General features: G+C 38.1%; 8 protein-coding genes and 1 non-coding gene across 9 annotated transcripts; 3 read left to right on the top strand and 6 right to left on the bottom strand.

Annotated features, from left to right (window-relative positions):
• Nucleotides 1-1,552: 1,552 nt before the first annotated feature.
• On the top strand, nt 1,553-2,479 carry mrpl35 (mitochondrial ribosomal protein subunit L38; the record flags this gene model as incomplete). Its single annotated transcript, XM_056181901.1, has 1 exon — nt 1,553-2,479. One exon carries the CDS (start codon nt 1,553-1,555, stop codon nt 2,477-2,479), a length of 927 nt encoding a protein of 308 aa, XP_056038775.1.
• A 421-nt stretch (nt 2,480-2,900) lies between these two features.
• rep2 (MBF transcription factor activator Rep2) lies at nt 2,901-3,590 on the bottom strand (the record flags this gene model as incomplete). Its single annotated transcript, XM_056181900.1, has 1 exon — nt 2,901-3,590. One exon carries the CDS (start codon nt 3,588-3,590, stop codon nt 2,901-2,903), a length of 690 nt encoding a protein of 229 aa, XP_056037304.1.
• A 1,644-nt stretch (nt 3,591-5,234) lies between these two features.
• cox7 (cytochrome c oxidase subunit VII Cox7) lies at nt 5,235-5,485 on the top strand (the record flags this gene model as incomplete). Its single annotated transcript, XM_056183892.1, has 2 exons — nt 5,235-5,300; nt 5,375-5,485. The coding sequence occupies 2 exons, from the start codon at nt 5,235-5,237 to the stop codon at nt 5,483-5,485; spliced, it is 177 nt and encodes a 58-aa protein (XP_056038328.1).
• A 273-nt stretch (nt 5,486-5,758) lies between these two features.
• cay1 (cactin, spliceosome complex subunit) lies at nt 5,759-7,455 on the bottom strand (the record flags this gene model as incomplete). Its single annotated transcript, XM_056181899.1, has 5 exons — nt 5,759-6,385; nt 6,426-6,884; nt 6,925-7,017; nt 7,055-7,294; nt 7,351-7,455. The coding sequence occupies 5 exons, from the start codon at nt 7,453-7,455 to the stop codon at nt 5,759-5,761; spliced, it is 1,524 nt and encodes a 507-aa protein (XP_056037305.1).
• A 901-nt stretch (nt 7,456-8,356) lies between these two features.
• Nucleotides 8,357-11,085, top strand: klp5 (kinesin-8 family plus-end directed microtubule motor Klp5; the record flags this gene model as incomplete). The annotated part of the gene is made up of 2 exons (XM_056181898.1): nt 8,357-8,387; nt 8,444-11,085. The coding sequence occupies 2 exons, from the start codon at nt 8,357-8,359 to the stop codon at nt 11,083-11,085; spliced, it is 2,673 nt and encodes an 890-aa protein (XP_056037307.1).
• Nucleotides 11,086-11,378: 293 nt separating this feature from the next.
• gua1 (IMP dehydrogenase Gua1) lies at nt 11,379-13,180 on the bottom strand (the record flags this gene model as incomplete). The annotated part of the gene is made up of 2 exons (XM_056181897.1): nt 11,379-12,493; nt 12,724-13,180. The coding sequence occupies 2 exons, from the start codon at nt 13,178-13,180 to the stop codon at nt 11,379-11,381; spliced, it is 1,572 nt and encodes a 523-aa protein (XP_056037308.1).
• Nucleotides 12,600-12,644, bottom strand: snoR54. Its single transcript, XR_008803696.1, has one exon. It is a non-coding gene; the product is annotated as a small nucleolar RNA snR54 (predicted) (small nucleolar RNA).
• A 1,173-nt stretch (nt 13,181-14,353) lies between the features above and the next one.
• On the bottom strand, nt 14,354-15,378 carry pfa3 (palmitoyltransferase Pfa3; the record flags this gene model as incomplete). The annotated part of the gene is made up of 2 exons (XM_056181896.1): nt 14,354-15,112; nt 15,151-15,378. The coding sequence occupies 2 exons, from the start codon at nt 15,376-15,378 to the stop codon at nt 14,354-14,356; spliced, it is 987 nt and encodes a 328-aa protein (XP_056037306.1).
• Nucleotides 15,379-15,770: 392 nt separating this feature from the next.
• SOMG_03104 (transmembrane transporter) lies at nt 15,771-17,546 on the bottom strand (the record flags this gene model as incomplete). Its single annotated transcript, XM_056181895.1, has 1 exon — nt 15,771-17,546. One exon carries the CDS (start codon nt 17,544-17,546, stop codon nt 15,771-15,773), a length of 1,776 nt encoding a protein of 591 aa, XP_056037435.1.
• Nucleotides 17,547-18,045: the final 499 nt, after the last annotated feature.

Below are 18,045 nucleotides of genomic sequence, written 5' to 3'. Positions count from 1 at the left end.
GCGACAGCGAAGCCTAAAACGCCGAACGAAGTATAGATAATATGGAGTCACAGTTATTGGTGATATCCACAAAATATTTTTAAACTATTTTTCAAATCGCAAACAGTTCAATAAGAACAGCCCCTGTATCCAACCGCGAAAATTACAAAATAAGTACGTAGATTCAATTGAGAATGATGTTGTTTTTGGTAAATCAAAAACCAGTAAACAGTTGTTTATATAGTGAAATCAATGACAGTGGCTTGCGTCATGTATCTGTAAACAAACAGTCAGAAAGTTTAATCAAACCCAAAAACAGGAGTAAGCCTTCTCCCCAAAAAACTTATAACGGTTCAATGAGAAATTATAAATCGCAGTTACGAATATCTTAACAAAAAATTCCAATGAAATGAAAAGAATCACCGATTTTCTTTCTTTATGATTGTCGCATATTTTCTATGTTTACTTATATAACTAAGTCATGTGGGTGCGATTTTATTACTAGATATTGATAGGCCGGTATAGTCTTTACCCCAGAATCATATCGTCAAGTTTAAAGGCAATGTGGAGCATGTAAACATTCAGGATAATTTCAAACAGAAAACATTCATATTCATTCGAATAGAGGAATGTTTTTACCAATTCTTTCATTAAATTTGTTATTTTTTTATTATAATCAGTGAAACTACACTGGGATTGTTGATTGTGACAAGTTTCTCCGTGATACCAAAAGCAAGCCGACAACGATTTTTGAAAACAAAAGAAATTACTTCCTAATTCTATTTTTTTTAACCATTTTTAATAGATTTTATTGCCTAGAAAGAGCTCTATCCGATCTTTCTAGGGGATATTTTAGTTACATTCTACGTTTTATTTATTTATTTTGCAGGCTTGTTTTCATTGAGTATTTTAGTTAAACAGTGTTTATCATGAAATCAAGGCATGCTTAAAATTTAAAATGAATCCGGCTTTATAAACACGATGATGATACTTTATACAGTCAATAGATTCCTATGTACGAGCTTTATTATACTCTGACTCTACCTGGTGAGGATTCTGCTTGCTTAATCGAATTTTCTATTCTCCCAACAGTTTTATAAGAAGTTATCATTAACTAAAGAGCTGATTTCCTATATGATTGTAGTAGACTTTGTGTTGTATTAATCTAATGTAAACAGTTTATCGGATTATAGAATATCCTTAGACAATACTTGAGAATTTTTTGCAATTGTTGAAACCTCAGTTCATAGGATTGCAAATTTTATCTTTGTACACTTAAAAGTTCATTTTCTAAGCCGTTTTAAGGTGGATTCATTGCCGTCTATTTGGACTCTAGTACTGCTCTATTCGACGCCGCTGGAGATAGTTGGTTTTTATTTGGAATATACCACGAGGCAATCTTAAGAGGACTGAAGAAATCTGTAGCTTCTTTAGGAACCAATTCATTTAATGATCCCACTCGTTTACTTTGTGCAGAAATATTCACTTGTAAGGTAACATCCTTCAGTTGTAACCTGGTGAGGTTTAAGACAAGAACAAACACCAACATTTTGAAGGACTTAAGCCATATAGAATGCAGCGGGTTTGGACTTTTAAAAATGCAGTTCCAAGAGTTCTTCCTATAAGGAATGTCTATAAGAAAGCCCAAGATGATGCATATCGGCTCGCAACGGCAGTCGTTGAAGAATACTCTGGGAAAAAGCGTAAAGAATTAAAGCAAGCATTAGCTAGCTCCGAAGGCAAGGAAACTGCTCGTGTTAACATGCTAAGAATTCTATCCGAAATAAATCTTCCAAGTGTTCGATCCAAGTTTTATGATGGTGAATACGACTACTCACGTCCAGTGTTCCTTCACTTGTTGAAACAAAAGTGGGAAAGCCATGACAAATTGCTACTTCTTCAAAGACTCGAGCAAATGAAGGTTATAAAGGATTTAGGACTTACATCGTTTCAGCCTACTGTAGACGTTCATTTGAAGTTTTCAAAACAGGAGGCAACCGATGTCGTCCCTGGTTCAATTATACCAGCTGAGCAAGCATGTTCTGAACCATTGCTCCAGGTTCTTCCATTCAATACCGAAGAACATAGTTACACCATAGCCACGCTAGACCTAGATGTGCCGAATTACGAAACCAACCAATTTCAGACATCCTGCTTATGGTTAGCTTCCAACGTACCTATCAAGGCTTCCGATCGTTCTACTATACGACCATCCAACTGTTTGATACCATATTCCCCTCCCATTGTGCACAAAGGAGAAGACAAGCATCGTATTGTGACTTTGGTTTTGCAACAACAAAGCCCATTAGTTGAGCTGGATTTAAGTAAGATACAAAAGGAAAACGTGAACATCCGTGACATCTGCGCTCAATACTCCTTAACACCTGTTGGCTCCCACTTGTTTAGAAGCCAATTTGATGAGGGCACTGAAAAGTTCCTTTCGGAACATCCAAATGTGGATAATTATATTCCTTTTGAGGTAAAGCAAGATTTCCCCTAAAAATCGTATTTCCCTACATGGATTTAGGTCCTTAGTACAGACTTCCTTCTACTTTATTGCATCTAATGATGGCCTATTGTAATATAATTTACTTCTCTTCTCATGTACAATCAAATTTTCCGCATCTTTTTTGACTACTCTGTTGTGCAATCCTCTTAGTAATTATGTGACCGAAAAGATTATTATTTTTCACCAATATGAACTAAAATTTTTGTTTGAAATTTTTATAAAAAAGAGCGAATAATACTTTCATAACTAGGTAAGCATTGTGTAGACTGAAGTTGATTTGTAAATCATTATGGAGCGAATATTCAAATTCCAAAACTAGAAAACCTTGCAAGGCACAATGCAGAGAATGTACCATATGCCCTTTGCAAAGGCTCAAGCTTCATGTGCGCAATTGGCGACGATAGCATTATTTTTATTCAAAAAGCGAAGTTCCCAATAAGTCGTTTACGAAGAAGTCAGATAGTTTGAAGCTGGTTTGATTGAAACAATCGTTTTCGTGCAAGGAAAGAGCGAATTGATGATCAAAAGTAGCAGAGCATCTAGAGCAAATCAAGATAGGAGCAGGTTTTAGGGCTTTCTGAACCCGTCCTTCTCGGCGGCGGAGTCTCTTTCGAAGAGCACTCTTGATAGCGTCTCTGGCGTCCGAAGAGTGATTTTCTCGTTCTTCTTGCTTTTCAGATCTTGATAAGACCATTGCCATAAGGCCACGATCTTGCTTACGTTGGCTGGAATAGGAAAGCTTACGATGTTGGTGGATCAACTTTGCGTACCCGAGTTTTCCAATGACAAGAGAAGCTGTTAGGACATCAGATCCTTTTGAAGGAACATCGTGGGTTTGCAAAGGTGTTTCTTTTTTCATGTTTGAGAGCAATTTTGGCAAGGCATAAGAATTATCGTTCGCGTTCGTGTCCATATCAAATATGGAAGTATTATCAGAGCCAGAAGTTACAGAAGATAATGAGAAAGAGCACGCAGAGGAAGGAGGCAAGTCAAAATTTTGGAAGGAAGGGCTGCTTATTCCTTCAGAAATGGGGGATAACCATGGTAGAACTGATTCATCATTCACGGGCTGTTTAGATAAAAAGAACTCGTCGAGAGCCATATAGAGAAAATATATAGTTTTTTTATTATAGCGTTTAAAGATCAATGCAAAGAAGAGCAGCAAATTTGTGATTGACAAGAGAACGAAATTTCACACAATAATTGACCAAAAAGAAAGAATAAATAAAAGAACGAAAAGGAAATGATTAAAAGTAAATAGATTTTATGACCGAAAATCCAGAAAAAAAATGCTGAATCTTTGTCCTTTCCACAAAAGTGTACCCAAAACGAAACCAGAGATAAAAAAAAAAAAAAGACCCAAAAAAGCAAAAAATAAGTAACCGCCCTCTATGAAATATCCCAAGTTAGTAAAATCAGCAGTATACAATCAAACCAAGCCCGAAAATTGGTAGAAAGGAATCAACAGCCACGGCAAGGGAAGAGTATCTTAATAGATGGAAGTATTTAAATATGGAAGAGTACTTTTGCTGATCTTGTCTAAAAATAGTATGGTCGAGGGATGATTAAGAAGGTAGGATCTTTCCAAAAGTAAAAAAATTAATAGGAAACCAAAGGTAACAAGACGGTTACCAACGAGCCCTTGCAACCACCAGCAAGCAAAAGCTTTACGTCTAAAACTAAAAGTTTGATTGTTATAAAAAGAAAAAACAAGATTAGAATCGTCCTATCGTTCCTTGAGCTCTTTCAGAAAAACTCAAACCTCGATTTCCTCATCGCCCTAACAATGGATTCAGTGATCCTTTGTTTACACTGTGATATCATTAGAGATTGCTCTATACCTCAACTTGGAGTGACTCTTAGGAGGAATAAATTTAGCAATTTTTTTTAAAAAAAATTGGCGACAACAATAAAACAAAACAATAACGAAAAAGCCGGCTAGCTTTAGAGATGTTTGATTCCTCAAATAGATCCTAGTTCCATTGATGTCAGTACCCATTAAGCGAACTTAAAATCCATTTGGTAAACAAAGCAAGAGTTGGTATTTCTATAGAAGCTACGAGCTATGAGACTCTAGTTCAAATTGTCAAAAGTCATTAAATTAAAAATTTCTTTCTTAAATACATTTTAAATATGTTGGTTTTCTTTCTAGTTGCAAGAAACCTTCAAGGGTTGGGTTTATCTGGAATGCTTCAACGTCTTTTAGGTAACTCTTTAAAACTCTAGAATAAAAGTATTTCGTCAAGCCTTATCCATAAAAAAGATAAAGATTTTTATGATAGAGCCTATTTGCATCTAATCCTGGTTCTGAGAACAAAGAAAAGATAAGTCGTAAAATATAGTATTTGCATTTCTCGGACAAGTGGAACTTTAGGCAACATTATGTCTTTAAAACAATCTCTACTTTATTGGAAATAAGTCTCTGAATACAAATAGCGGTCGTGTTTTGTTAAGAAGATCGCTACAAAACTTGCTAAGATATTTCGATATTCTCACATGAAGAATACGAATTTCATCATATTGCCTTTTTCATACTAATAAACAGTACTGTTATTCAATTTAAAGAAAACGATTATTGCCAAACAGAGATTCAAGGTTTTTTGTTAAGGCACCTCCAATCTTCAGCATGTCGGATGTGCCGTATACCACCTTCAACCATCACTTTTAACAGATACTCGAAATCCATCGTATATCGATCAACGTATGCGAAATGAATCAAAAAATTAAGAAATTAACTCATGAATAGATGAAAAACCTGATTGTTCAACGTCAACGCTTCTTGCAAAGCATTCATAGGCCTACTTATTTGCAAGTAAGTCATATTTTATAAAGGATGCCCGCCAGATGTAGCCGTTTCAAGCATATCTAACAAGTGTTTTCTTCTAGAGGCCTGGTAGCGGTTTCTTGGTTTACCCTTTTTACGCTGCCATGGGTGGAATTTCTTTGCTTTCCGTTTACTTTACAGGAAAGCTTCTTATGGTAAGTTCACAAGCTTAAAGATTAGCAAACGAAAAAGTGAAGCATAGACTAACAGAGATGATTAAGGCTAAAAAGGATTAAACTTTTTTTCCGGTCACGATACAAGTTAACACGATCATTTCGTCGTTTCTCTCTGTTGCTCTTCTCCTCTTTTCGATTAAGCAAATGTTCTCTTTTAGTTACATTCTGTTTAATTTCTAGCAATCAATATGGTTTTTTACCTTTTACCTTAAAGTACCCTTTGTAAAATTGTGAAATGTATTCGTGAAACAAGATAGAACTAACCATACATCAACGCTTGTGATGTGTTTTCTTAAACTGGAAATGTAGTGATAAAACACCATTATCAAAACTGCTTTTAAACCCTCGTTCACGCTTGGCACTATAGTCCCACTCTTTATCCACGATACAAAAAGCAATATCTTGGTATGGTACCCCTGCGATAAAACGTATTATACAAACATTATCTTGTGTCATTGCCGACTCTCTGTCAGCTCTCGGGCCACGCTCAATCTTGTATGTAGGTGAACGAGTAGTACCGATCAAGTCGGGATAGAAGATGTTAAACCGGTATCCCTGCACGGCTTTTGGAGGTGGGTGCGCTTCATTGTAATGTGCTTGATTGTATGAATTCCACTCAAAACCTAACATGACTTTATTAAAATACTTAGGCTTCTTCAATTGTATTCCATCTTGGCTTTTCGCTTTTACTTGTCCTTCCACAAAGTCACCAAACATTTCTTGCTCTTCTTCGCCTCCAGCTTTGAGGTATTCACGTTCGAGTTTTGCACTAACAGTATTGAAAAAATCTTCCTCAGTGTCGGAGATCAAGTTTTTCTGAGGTTGTTTGCTTTGCTTTTTGATAAGGAAGGATGTAGGGATGTAAATGCTGCCTTTTATGGCCTCGATTTTTTCAGACTTAATACACGTTAATATATAGATGGAGCAAGGAACTTACCAAACTGTCTTCATAATCTCTTTGCTCTATAGGTTCTGCCGTTTTGGAGATGGTATCTATTTGATATAATGGATCGGGGTCAATTGGTAATTGGTAAAGTTTCGTTGTAGGCGTATCATTTTGGTGCTTGCGTAAGAAATTTGCATCGGAAATTGCCTTTTCCATTTCATGCTGAACCATTTTCTGCTTTCGTTGCTCTAGCGGTTGAGAAAACAAGTCGCGAAGATATGCCATTGCCTTATAGGCTTGTATGGATTTTAGTAAATCCTCCCAATAATCCGTGTCAATTGGCTCTCTACTTTGGAGTTTTCCTTGTACTTGTGTTTCCAACTTTACCAGTTGCTCAAAATTTTTTGGGGCGAGGATGTTTTGAATATCTTCAGCAACAGTTTTCAAGCTTCGTGAAGCATTCCCGTGTTGATCAAGCTCCAAGAACGAAACGGCCAGTTGGGACACAGACTAGTCATTTAGTAAATAAACATTCAATAAAAAAATATACCTTCCAAAAGCTTAAGCTCGTAGTATCATCCGTTAATGTCAGTATTTCAGGTATACTTTCCAAGAGGATATTTATGTCTTCGACTGCTGCAACCTAATATGTCAATATTTATTTAATAAAGTTAAGATACCTTTATCGTAAAAATTGGGTCAAACATGTCCAATCCGGTCAAATCCATGCTTCCATTATAAATTCCGCCTTGATTGTTTTGCTGTGAAAGCAGAGAAAGGCTTACCAAAAGCTTTTCAAAAAGACCGGCTCTATCCTCTTTCACTCTTATGATGGCTTTTAATAGCTTTTGTTGTTTCAAAAAAGCCTTTTCTCTGGATTCACGAACTCTAGGTGCATCGCGTTCATCGTCATTTTCTCCCTAAGTTTTTCAAGTTAGACATAAAATAACGAAAAAATTGATAAATAAACTCTTACTGAAGGCCTTGTCTTACGAATTCTGTTTGCGTAACTCCTGTGTCTCTGAGGTGAAACAGATCGTTCCCTCTTTGATTGATCGTACCGGTTCCTTGAAAAGGACATAGATGAAAGGATAAGAAAATGTTTATGGTGACAAGAACAGATCAGCTCGTAATAAAAATACCTCTACCCTTTTCTGTCGATCAGCAATGTTTGCAAATTTCTTTGCTCCTGTACTTTTCGACGTAGCAGATCTAACCTATACGTGACTTAAGAAGCTTTTGTAGTGGAAAATAAATAAATAAATAAATCTCTCAAAAAGTCGAATTTCCAAAGAAAAATTTCCGTCGTACTTCATCCTCTCGGTTTCTCTCCGTTATTATATAATCCACAATATATCATGTATATATCTTTAACGAGTATATTACTATGGATGTGATCATTTGTTTATGCATGAGTTTTCTATGTTTAAGTATGAAAAATCTCTTCAACGATCGTTGCATTTTTTACTTGAATTGTTTGTAGTAGTCTTTTGCAAAAACACTCTTCGGATTTTGTGGTTTCATAGCAGTGTTTGTTCATTTTATTTCTATAATAATAACTTTGTTTTCTTTATATGCACCTCCTACGACAATAATCATTAATCAATCACTTTGGAATTTCTATCATTAATAATGACAAATAAGTTCAACTTTATATGAATCATTGGTTTTGTTATGAGGCTCCTTGATTTTCATTTTCATTTTCATTTATTTTTATTTTTTTTCTTTGTTTACGCGTTTATTTGTTTACAACCTACCATTGCCATAACAACCACTTTGTATATTGAAGTCGTCAGCAAATGTTTACCTAGTAAACAACAAAATTGAAACGACAGGACGAAAACCAGTTAGGACGCTCATTTTCAATACTCTCTTTTCCTTGATTCTTTCGTTTTAAGACTTCAATTTCTTTAGTTGTAAATCTGGCTTCTACGGAATTCTACTCTTTACTTGGATGATCGCTTGTGCGGCGACGAGCTTCGATGTCCAGACAATCGTCCATCTCAGTCGCAGGTTTGTTTTGAATATTTCTATTTCTGCATTTTTTTGATGATTACTGACACCATTAGTCCGAGTTCGCCCATTTAGTAGCATTGAATCTGCCAACTTACTTGCGTCTTCAGATGGGCAGTCTCTAGCAAGTTCGCTTTCTTTGAAAACTCCAGGAGCTTGCCGAGGAATTCGAAGAGTAGTAAAGGTTTTGGATGACCGTGTACTGGTATTTGATCCTCCAGACGATGCTTCATCCATACACACTGGTAGTAGACGAATGTCCGCTCCTCAACGTAACATTTCTCGACTTTCTGGAAGAAAGGGAACCTTCACCGGATTTGGTCGCGATCTTCGTTACGCTTTTGACAGAGTATTTGACGAAACTGCCCCACAGCAAAGTGTATATGAGCAAACTGCTCGCCCTCTCTTGGATAACATTCTAGATGGATTCAATTCTACGGTTTTTGCATACGGCGCTACAGGTTGCGGTAAAACTCACACGATTACTGGAACAAATGAGGATCCTGGTATTGTGTACCTAACCCTAAAGGAGCTTTTTGAACGAATGGACGACTTGAGAGACGAAAAAGTTTTTAATATTTATGTGTCTTATTTGGAAATTTATAATGAAACTATTCGGGACTTGCTGACTGAGCAACCCTTTAGTCAATCCAAACCTCTGACGCTGCGCGAGGACGCAGATCGTCGAATTACCGTTCCAGGATTAACATCATTATCTCCTACCACTGTCGAAGAGGTAATGGAAATTGTTGCTCGTGGAAATGAAAACCGAACCATGTCACCTACAGCAGCAAACGTTGCCTCTTCGCGATCTCACGCTGTCTTGCAGGTTTCTGTAGTACAAAAGCCGCGCACTGCGGATATTAATGAAGACCACGCTTTGGCTACTCTTTCCGTTATTGACCTTGCTGGCTCAGAACGTGCAAATGCCACCAAAAACCGAGGAGGCCGCTTATTAGAAGGTGCCAATATTAACAGATCGCTTTTGGCTTTAGGAAACTGTATAAATGCTTTATGCGATCCACATCGAAGGGCACACATTCCTTATCGAGATTCCAAATTGACGAGACTACTCAAGTTCAGCCTTGGTGGTAACTGTAAAACCGTGATGATTGTATGCATTTCTCCTTCATCATTTCATTATGAAGAGACTCACAATACATTAAAATATGCTAATCGCGCAAAAAACATTAAAACTGAAGTTTTAAGGAATATGATTAGCGTCGACAGACACGTTAGCCAATACGTGAAAGCGATTGTGGATCTTCGCCAACAAATTGCTGAACTCGAGGACCGACTAGGCAACCCCTCCTCATCCGCCTCTATAACAGCAGCCGCAAAGAACCAAGCAGCTACGCAAGCTAAAGCTTGCGAATCAAAGTTAATGGAAGCTAAGGATTTACTGCGAGCTACCTTTTTGGAAACACTGCCTTTGCAAAAGGACACAATCAATAAAGTTGAGAGAGTCAAGCATTATGATGATTCAATTAATATACTGAAATATTGGATATCGTCTTGCGAACGAATCGCTGACAACCCATCCAACGAAAGGCTATTTTTAGCAAAGTCGAAGTTAGACTCGTTGTTGATACAGAGATCCACTATCATTGCTGACGTTAATCCAGAAATTGTTTATGATGCTTTTCAAAAAAGCGTTAATCCTGTCGTAAAATATTTCAAAGAAAATAATGCTGTGATGTATGCCGATATCTTACAGGATGAAATCGATTTACTAAAGTCTATAATTGAAAATCAAATTTTGGATGCGCAAAGCAAAGTTGATGATTATACCCCAGTGTTGCAAAAACTAACGGAGATTTCCTTTATGTCACTTACCCAATTTAGACATAAAGATCAAACAGCATTGACCAACCTGCTTAAGAATTGGTTGTCAGATTTTGGTTCAAAGGATAAACATAGCATGTATCAACTTCATCACATGGAAGGTTATGATGAAGCTAGACAACACTCCGCAAAGGAAACAGTCCCTTCTTTTCCATCTTCTCCATCCAAACAATCGAAAATTCCAAATTCACCTAGAAGGTTTGCCGTTAAGTCACCCAAGAAGCCAGTTGCTATACCCAGAAGATCACCCAAGAAACGTGTGCGGTTTGATGATTCAATGTCTACTTCTGATTCAAGCGTTTCCGCTTATAACTCTCCAGAACCATTGCATTCCAAAAATAAACCTTGGCCCCTAGAGAATGTGCATCCGCCTCCCTCTTTCCCTTTGACCCTTCCTGCTAAAGGCAATAATACGTTAGATCTTGCTGAGGCTTTAGACTCCCCCCAATCCTCGCTTCTGGAAGATAAGCCAGAAGATGAAGACGACAAGGCAGTGGAGGTGGAATCGTTACCAAAGAGTTATGAGCCCTTGTCGACATCAAATCTGGATGTGGAGATGGCGAACATTTTCGGAGCTGAATCTTCGAATGAAGAAGTTTCTCTACCTCACTTGGACACGATAGATCTGGACGGGAGCCCTGACTCTTCTATGTCTAAGCCCAGCTTCAATCCACATGAGACATTACAGGCAGATGCTTCCCAAACTCCCGGTACTTCAAATCCAGATAGTCTTAACCCACCAGGTGAGAACAATCACCAAAACCTTAGTTCTTTATCGTCCTTGCGTCTGTCCAAGCCATCCAATATTCGAAGATCGTTTCTAGTCACTAGGGATACACAAAGAGACAACTGAATAGTAAACTTTACGAGCAACATACCGTGGAATTTTTAAAAGGATACGAAAGCATAAGCATATACTGCATATATAATATTTAAGAATGAGTAAATGAAATAACTTATTTTGATGGTCTACCATGTACATCTATTAAACCAGTAGAGTAAATTATGAACAGATTATTAACTCGCAAATTCATCAAGCGTATTAAATAGATTTATATTATTATTCACAAATATCCCAAAATGCACGCATTCAATTGAATGCCATCAAAGAACTTAAAACAAACCGAAAGAAAATTATATAACCATTTAATACAAACGCTTTTCATAAGTAGCAAAACCTTGGATATCACCTTCACGAATGGCAGCACTAGAACGCAATTCGAAACGGACATCATGAGCGTTAACAGCTTCATGAAGCTTTTCAAGAGAGCGAACACCGATGTCTTGGCATGCGTGTTGCAAACCAGTATAAAGGTAAGGCAAGAAGCGAAGAAGAGAGCCCTTGTCGACAACGAGGCCAGAGACACCTTGAGCAACACGTACAGCATCATTTTCAGAGAAGTAACGACCAGTGGAAGCATTCTTGTTCATACCAGTGCCCTCCATAGCAGCAATGGAACCCATACCACGGTAGGATTTGTAACGTTGTCCATCACGGACATAATATTCACCAGGAGACTCAGTCGTACCAGCAAGCAAACTACCCATCATTACGGCGGTAGCGCCAAGGGTAAGACTCTTGACCATATGACCGATGTTTTGAATACCACCATCAGCGATGACACTGACGCCAAATTGGGAAGCAAATTCAGAAACCTGGGCAATAGCGGTAGCTTGGGGTCGACCACATGCCATGACTTCTTGAGTGATACAGGCAGCACCGCTACCCATACCAATACGTAAACCATCGGCACCGGCGGCAATCAAGTTTGCAGCTTGTTCACGTGTAACAACATTACCAGCGACAACATCGAGTTTGGGGAAGTTGGACTTGATGAACTTAATCATTTCAACTTGGAAGCAAGAGTTACCTTGAGAAGAGTCGATAACAACGACATCGACACCGGCTTCGGCCAACAACTTCAAACGGTAACGGTCATCATCACGAGTACCGATAGCAGCAGCAACCATGAGCTGCTTGGTTTCAGCGGACTTGCTAGCGTTGGGGAAATTCAAGTTCTTCATCAAATCGGTCAAAGAAAGCAAAGCAACCAAATTCAAGTCACCATCGACAACAGGGAGTTTGCCCTTTTTAGAATTACGCAAAATCTCGTTAGCACGTTCCAAGCTAATGCCTTCGCGAGTAGTAATCAAGTTTTCCTTGGTCATGACTTCAGTGACCTTAGAGTCGACATCTCTGTGGAATTGGACATCACGAGAAGTGACAATACCAATCAACTTTCCACGAAGCTTACCGGTGTCTTAAAAAAGGTTAGTTAAAATTCGAACACATAAAAAAGATTATAAATATAATAAGAGCTAAAGTTCAGAGAGTGAATTATTGCTTATACTTCAGGAATCGAATAATTGTCCCCATGACGGTTAGGTCATTGCGGAAGAACGAAAGTTAATAAGATTTGAGACATCATTAGCAGGCAAATCACTAGGCTCTTCTATTTTCATAATCTTTTGTTAAGAAAAAAAAACATACCAGTAACGGGAATACCACTGAAGCCTTTGGTTTCCTTAATCTTCAAAACATCACCGACAGTGTGCTCAGGAGAGAAGACGACGGGATCAGTAATGAAACCGTTTTCGTACTTCTTCACCTTGCGAACCATATCAGCTTGCTCTTCAGCAGTGCAGTTATGGTGAATCACACCGATACCACCAGAAAGCGCCATGTAAATGGCCATTTGGTCTTCCGTAACAGTATCCATAGGAGAACTGACGAAAGGAGTCTTCAAAGTGACATTACGGGAGATCTTTGTTTCCAAAGAAACACTGTTAGGAACAAAATCAATATAACCAGGCAAAATCAAAAAGTCGTTGAAGGTAAGACCACCTTGGAAGTTGTGACGAATTAAATCGTCAATACTTAAACCATCCTTCTTTTCATACTTCTTAAGAAGGTCTAAAGCTTCAGAGTAAGGCTTAACAACAGACATTTTTGATTGTTTCCAAAGTCGTCCCGGGTATAGTTACCAGTTAAAAATTTTGCGGGTTCAGCCTTTATATATATATTTTTACGAGACGCTGCGCACTCTAGCGAAACATCATATTAACAAAGTGCGAAAAATCGTTCCCAAAGAATAGTACGATAAGAAAGAAATGTCGCTGGAGAGGTAGGCTTCCTTTGTTTTGCAAAAGGAAAAGCGTTTTGGAAAAGTTTTTACTATCTAGGACAATGCTGTTTGAAGTTTCTCCAATCTTTCGTCGGCGTTAAGATAAACACTTGGGTTACGGATGGTAAAGAATGATAAAACGCTGACTTAAAGACTTCACCATGAAAGCGAAAAATCGCCCTTGAGTAGATGGGCTGGCACGAGCAATGGCCAACTTTTGGAGTATCTCAATGTTCTTTGTTTACCTTTTCTTGGATGACAACAAATCGTCATCCAGAACGATAACATTTTTTATGATTATGCTTGTCAATGGAAGGAATTCTTAAAATTACAGCAGTCTTTAATAAGATTTTTAAGTTCCCGTGGTCTTACTCGATATGTTTTACAAGTACTTGGATATGGAGTCTTGGAATTGAATTGAGCTTTACATGTCAATGCCATACGCCTAGCAATCCTTAGAAAGTGGTACAAACAAATAATTGAAATAACTAAATTTGTAGAAGAAAAACGAGAAAATATATTAAAATCTAGACTTGGAACGAAAAAAACTAAACTAACTAAACGAAATAAAAAAAAATTATAATCAACGTACCTATTTAACCCAAAAAACTAAATGCTATCAAAACATGGAAATGAATGGACTGCTAACCTAAAACATATGGATGGAATGTATATATATTTTATTCCAATATTGTGGATTCTTTTGGGTAGTTGCCCAATGTGAAAGAACCTTTGTTGATAATAAACTATGCTCTTTTCAAAAGTCATCCATGATTTCCTTATTTTTTTATTCATTTTCTTCGATTTCAAAGAATTGGACCATATGCGTACCATAAAACGAGATATTGAATCACTTAAAATAAATATATCCAAGAATCGACAATGTATATCAACCGAATTAGAACGTATAACAAACAAGAGCCGGCAAAAAAACCTTCTTGTTTCGGCGTAAAAGGTACCAAAGGAGGGGAGCAGAATCGTAGAACCCCATGAACCTCAAACTAGATCATCAAGCCACTCAAACTGGCCAAGGTGAGGATTCCAGCGACGACTCTTCATTGCAAATTCTTCCTCATCACTAGCCCATTCGGTCTCTCTATAACCAATTGGCGCTGGAGTTTTTTCGAAGGATGTTTCTAATTTTTCTTCTGAAGAGGGGATGTATGGAAGTGCGTTCTGGTTGATGGGATAAACAGTGCCGTTTCCTATCGAATTTTTTACTGGGAGAAACCAGAACCATGGTGCCGATCCCATCACCTGACACCAATTATTATACAGACCAACGTTAAATGGCTGTGTTGACTTGGCATATTTCGACCAACTAGATTTCATAGACTCCAGGGTAGTAATGTTCTGAAAAAGAAGGAAAGTATGATAGACTGTAAACGCAACCATCACAATACTAAGGCCAAACGCGAATGCAAACAGAGAACCCCAAAACACTAAATAGACAGAGCTTATGGTTCCATTTGCTGCAGTAAAATGCTTTGTTATGGCCATAAATGTACTGTATACACTTGTAAGAGCATACGTTGTCAAATACAAGCACACGAGGTAGAAAAGCTTATGGTTTTGAAACCCAATACAATTACGAAACCAGAGACAATGGTGATCCATGCGTAGCACACAAGAATCGCAACGCGAACAATGATGAGTTCGGTCAGCCTTGTACTGCATGCATTTGCCACAATAACGAGGCATCCCATCTTTTCGCTTCATATATTGGTTACTCGTTTTCGGCTCAAACAAAGCAGTCTTCATGTTAGTAATTTATTAATTTCAGTTTCACTTACCACTGGGGTTCCAGGAGGTGTTATGTTTGCATATACATAAGTAAATACCATCAATACATACAGTACAAGTTGAACTTGACCCAGCCTGGATGGCGATAGCTTGTAGATAACCCAATTCAGCCATTGAGCCTGAGTCATCAATAGGAGTGCAAATATTTGTAATCCATTTCGAAAGAGCTTTAGCAACGTTCTTTTGGAAAGATTTATCAGCCCACGAATGTAACCCATCTCCAATGCCTTCTTTAGGGTCTTTGAATTAAATATTGATATACAATTACTATTTTCCTATGCTTTTCGACCCGCCGCTTCCATGTATTAAAGATATGGCTATTTCATAAAGAATGTGGTAAATGGATGGGGTGAATCAAAACAACATTCATCAATTGATATCGTAAATAACCGCTACCTCCATAGTATGATAACATAAACAAAAAACTGCTTCGACCTATTTTTTTTTTTTTAAAAAAAAAAGCTTTCTGTTATAAATTTAAGGTACTAGTAACAAGCTACTGCCGGTTTGAAAATCTTAAAAAAACACAAATAGACTATTATCCATTCCAATAAAAACCTAAATTAAATATCCATATCCATTCCAATAAATAATCCACCAATTCCGCTACTTACGGCTTTTCCATTTCTTGACGATCTTGGTTTATCCCTTCTTTATTCTCATCATACGCCATCACGCTTTGGCTTAACTTGTTTTGCTTTGTAAAAAACGACAGGATTGCTCCTAACGCAGCAAAGGGTACGTTGACAATCCAAATCATTCTAATGGCATTTGCAAGGGCATCCAAAATACGATTTCTTTCTGAAGCATCTGTAATCTCTTGGATTTGTGAAAATGAAATGTTTTTATCGTAAGACATGCCTTGGAGCAAAGTGGATAGTCGTTGATCATAAATCACTGCTCCAATGGCAATACCGATAGAAGAACCCATATTTCGAAGCAACATGAACGCAGAGCAAGAGGTTGCCATGGTTGCTGGAGGAACAGACGCTTGCAGCGCGATTAAATTAGGCTGAAACAAATTGCCTACTCCAATAGCCGTCAATGCAATGAAGCCCATGACTCGGGAAATGTCGGTTTCGTGGTAAATGGCAATCATAGAGCCTGCACCTGCCAGAAGGATAATCCAGCCACCAATCATAAAGTATGTATAGTTCCTTAACTTGCCAATACTAAAGCCACTGATAGCTGAGGTCACGGAAGAGACGACTGCGAAGGAAAGCGTGTGAACACCGGACATGAGTGGACCATCGCCTTTAACGTCTTGCAAGTATACGGGAATGTAGTAGGTGATGGTAGACATTATGTAGTAGTGCAAGAAGGAAGTCACCATAATGGAGGTGAGTGAAAGAGTTTTAAATGCAGCAGGAGGCATGATTTTTACTCGCTTGGTGTATGTTTCATTGACAGCAAACACGACCAGGCAGAGAATGCCGATAATGAGATAACACAGAATATTGGCATGTGTCCAAACACCGGCAGTAGAACCAAGACTAAGACCAAGAAGAAAGAGAACAACGCCAACAGTGATTGTGATGATGCCGAGAAAATCAAAAGTTTTCATAAACTGGGAAAAGGAGGTCCTTGGCTTGGGAATTAAATTAAGGAAGAAGATAAGTGTAGTCAAGGCGATACCGCCAGTAGGGAGGTTAATGAAGAAAATCCAACGCCAGGTTGTTTTTTGAGAGATGGCACCACCCATCAAAGGGCCCATGACAGAAGCGATGCCCCAGGTGGCACCGAAGCAACCTGTATAGTACGAACGGGTTTGAAGAGGTGTAATATCAGCGATAACAATTGTAACTAAAGACATGATTCCACCGCCGCCAATACCCTGAACAGCACGGCACAAGATGAGCCAAATCATGCTTTTAGCAGCGCCGCAAAGGGCGCTTCCGAGTAGAAAAATGACGGTGGAGGAGTAAAGAACAGCCTTTCGACCAACTACTTCACTCATTATGCCTGCAAGAGGTAGGACGGCGGTTTCTGCCAGTGAATAGGCGGTACCGATCCACGAATACGATGAGCTGTCGTCGAAGCTTTTTTCGATGGTGGGGATGGCAGTGGTAATGATGGTTTGATCAAGGGCAGCAAGAAAGATGCATAACATGAGACCTGGGATGACAATGTAGAGACGATTCGAAGGGAGTACTAGGGTGAAGTCTGGGTCTTCTGGCTCTTCGGATTCATTATGCGATTGTATGGTAACTCGAGACTTTAGACCCTGATGATCATTCAAGGAGATGGGTTTTAAAGAACCTACATCATCCATTTTGGAATTGGATTGATTCCAGAAAGAAGAAGACGGGTAAGAAGAGTCTCTGCTGGAACTATAGAGACGACTTTGTGAAGGATGAATTTCAGGAGAAAGAGAAGACGGCGACATAACTAAGGAAGAAGTTTACACCGTTGACGTAGGGAAAAGAAAAATGGATAGAAAAATTCAACGTTACCAAAAAAAAGCAAAAGCAAAACTTTTACAAGGAAAACAGAAAACAAAAAACAATAAAAAAACACTCCAATTAGCAAGAGAAGGCAACCGAAACAAAAAACGAAAAAAAAAGCAAAAAGGAATCACCAAGGAGAAATAAAAAAGTTAGAGACAACGTGGAATCAAATAAATTGATTGAAAGAAAAAGAATGAGGAAAGAGGATTAGAAACAGGAAAAGGAAATGGTATTTGCGTGTGAAACTTTTGCTAAGCAAAAGAGAAGGATTCGGTGGAGGGTGTTGTGGATGATGGCCAAAGTCAGCGATGATTTGGGTTTCCTGTTATTGAAAAAAATTAAAAGAAAATTGAAAAAAAAATCTTGTTTTGATCGAGGCTTCTTTTCTAAACAAACTCCATTCTAATCTATTGATTTGGTAGGAACAAAAGTTGGTAA

The sequence above is a fragment of the Schizosaccharomyces osmophilus genome, chromosome 2 (genome assembly GCF_027921745.1).
Source record: "Schizosaccharomyces osmophilus chromosome 2, complete sequence".
NCBI classification, from domain to species: Eukaryota; Fungi; Ascomycota; class Schizosaccharomycetes; order Schizosaccharomycetales; family Schizosaccharomycetaceae; genus Schizosaccharomyces; species Schizosaccharomyces osmophilus.
Note: the sequence above shows the minus strand (reverse complement) of the source record. Positions and strands in the feature narration are given on the sequence as shown.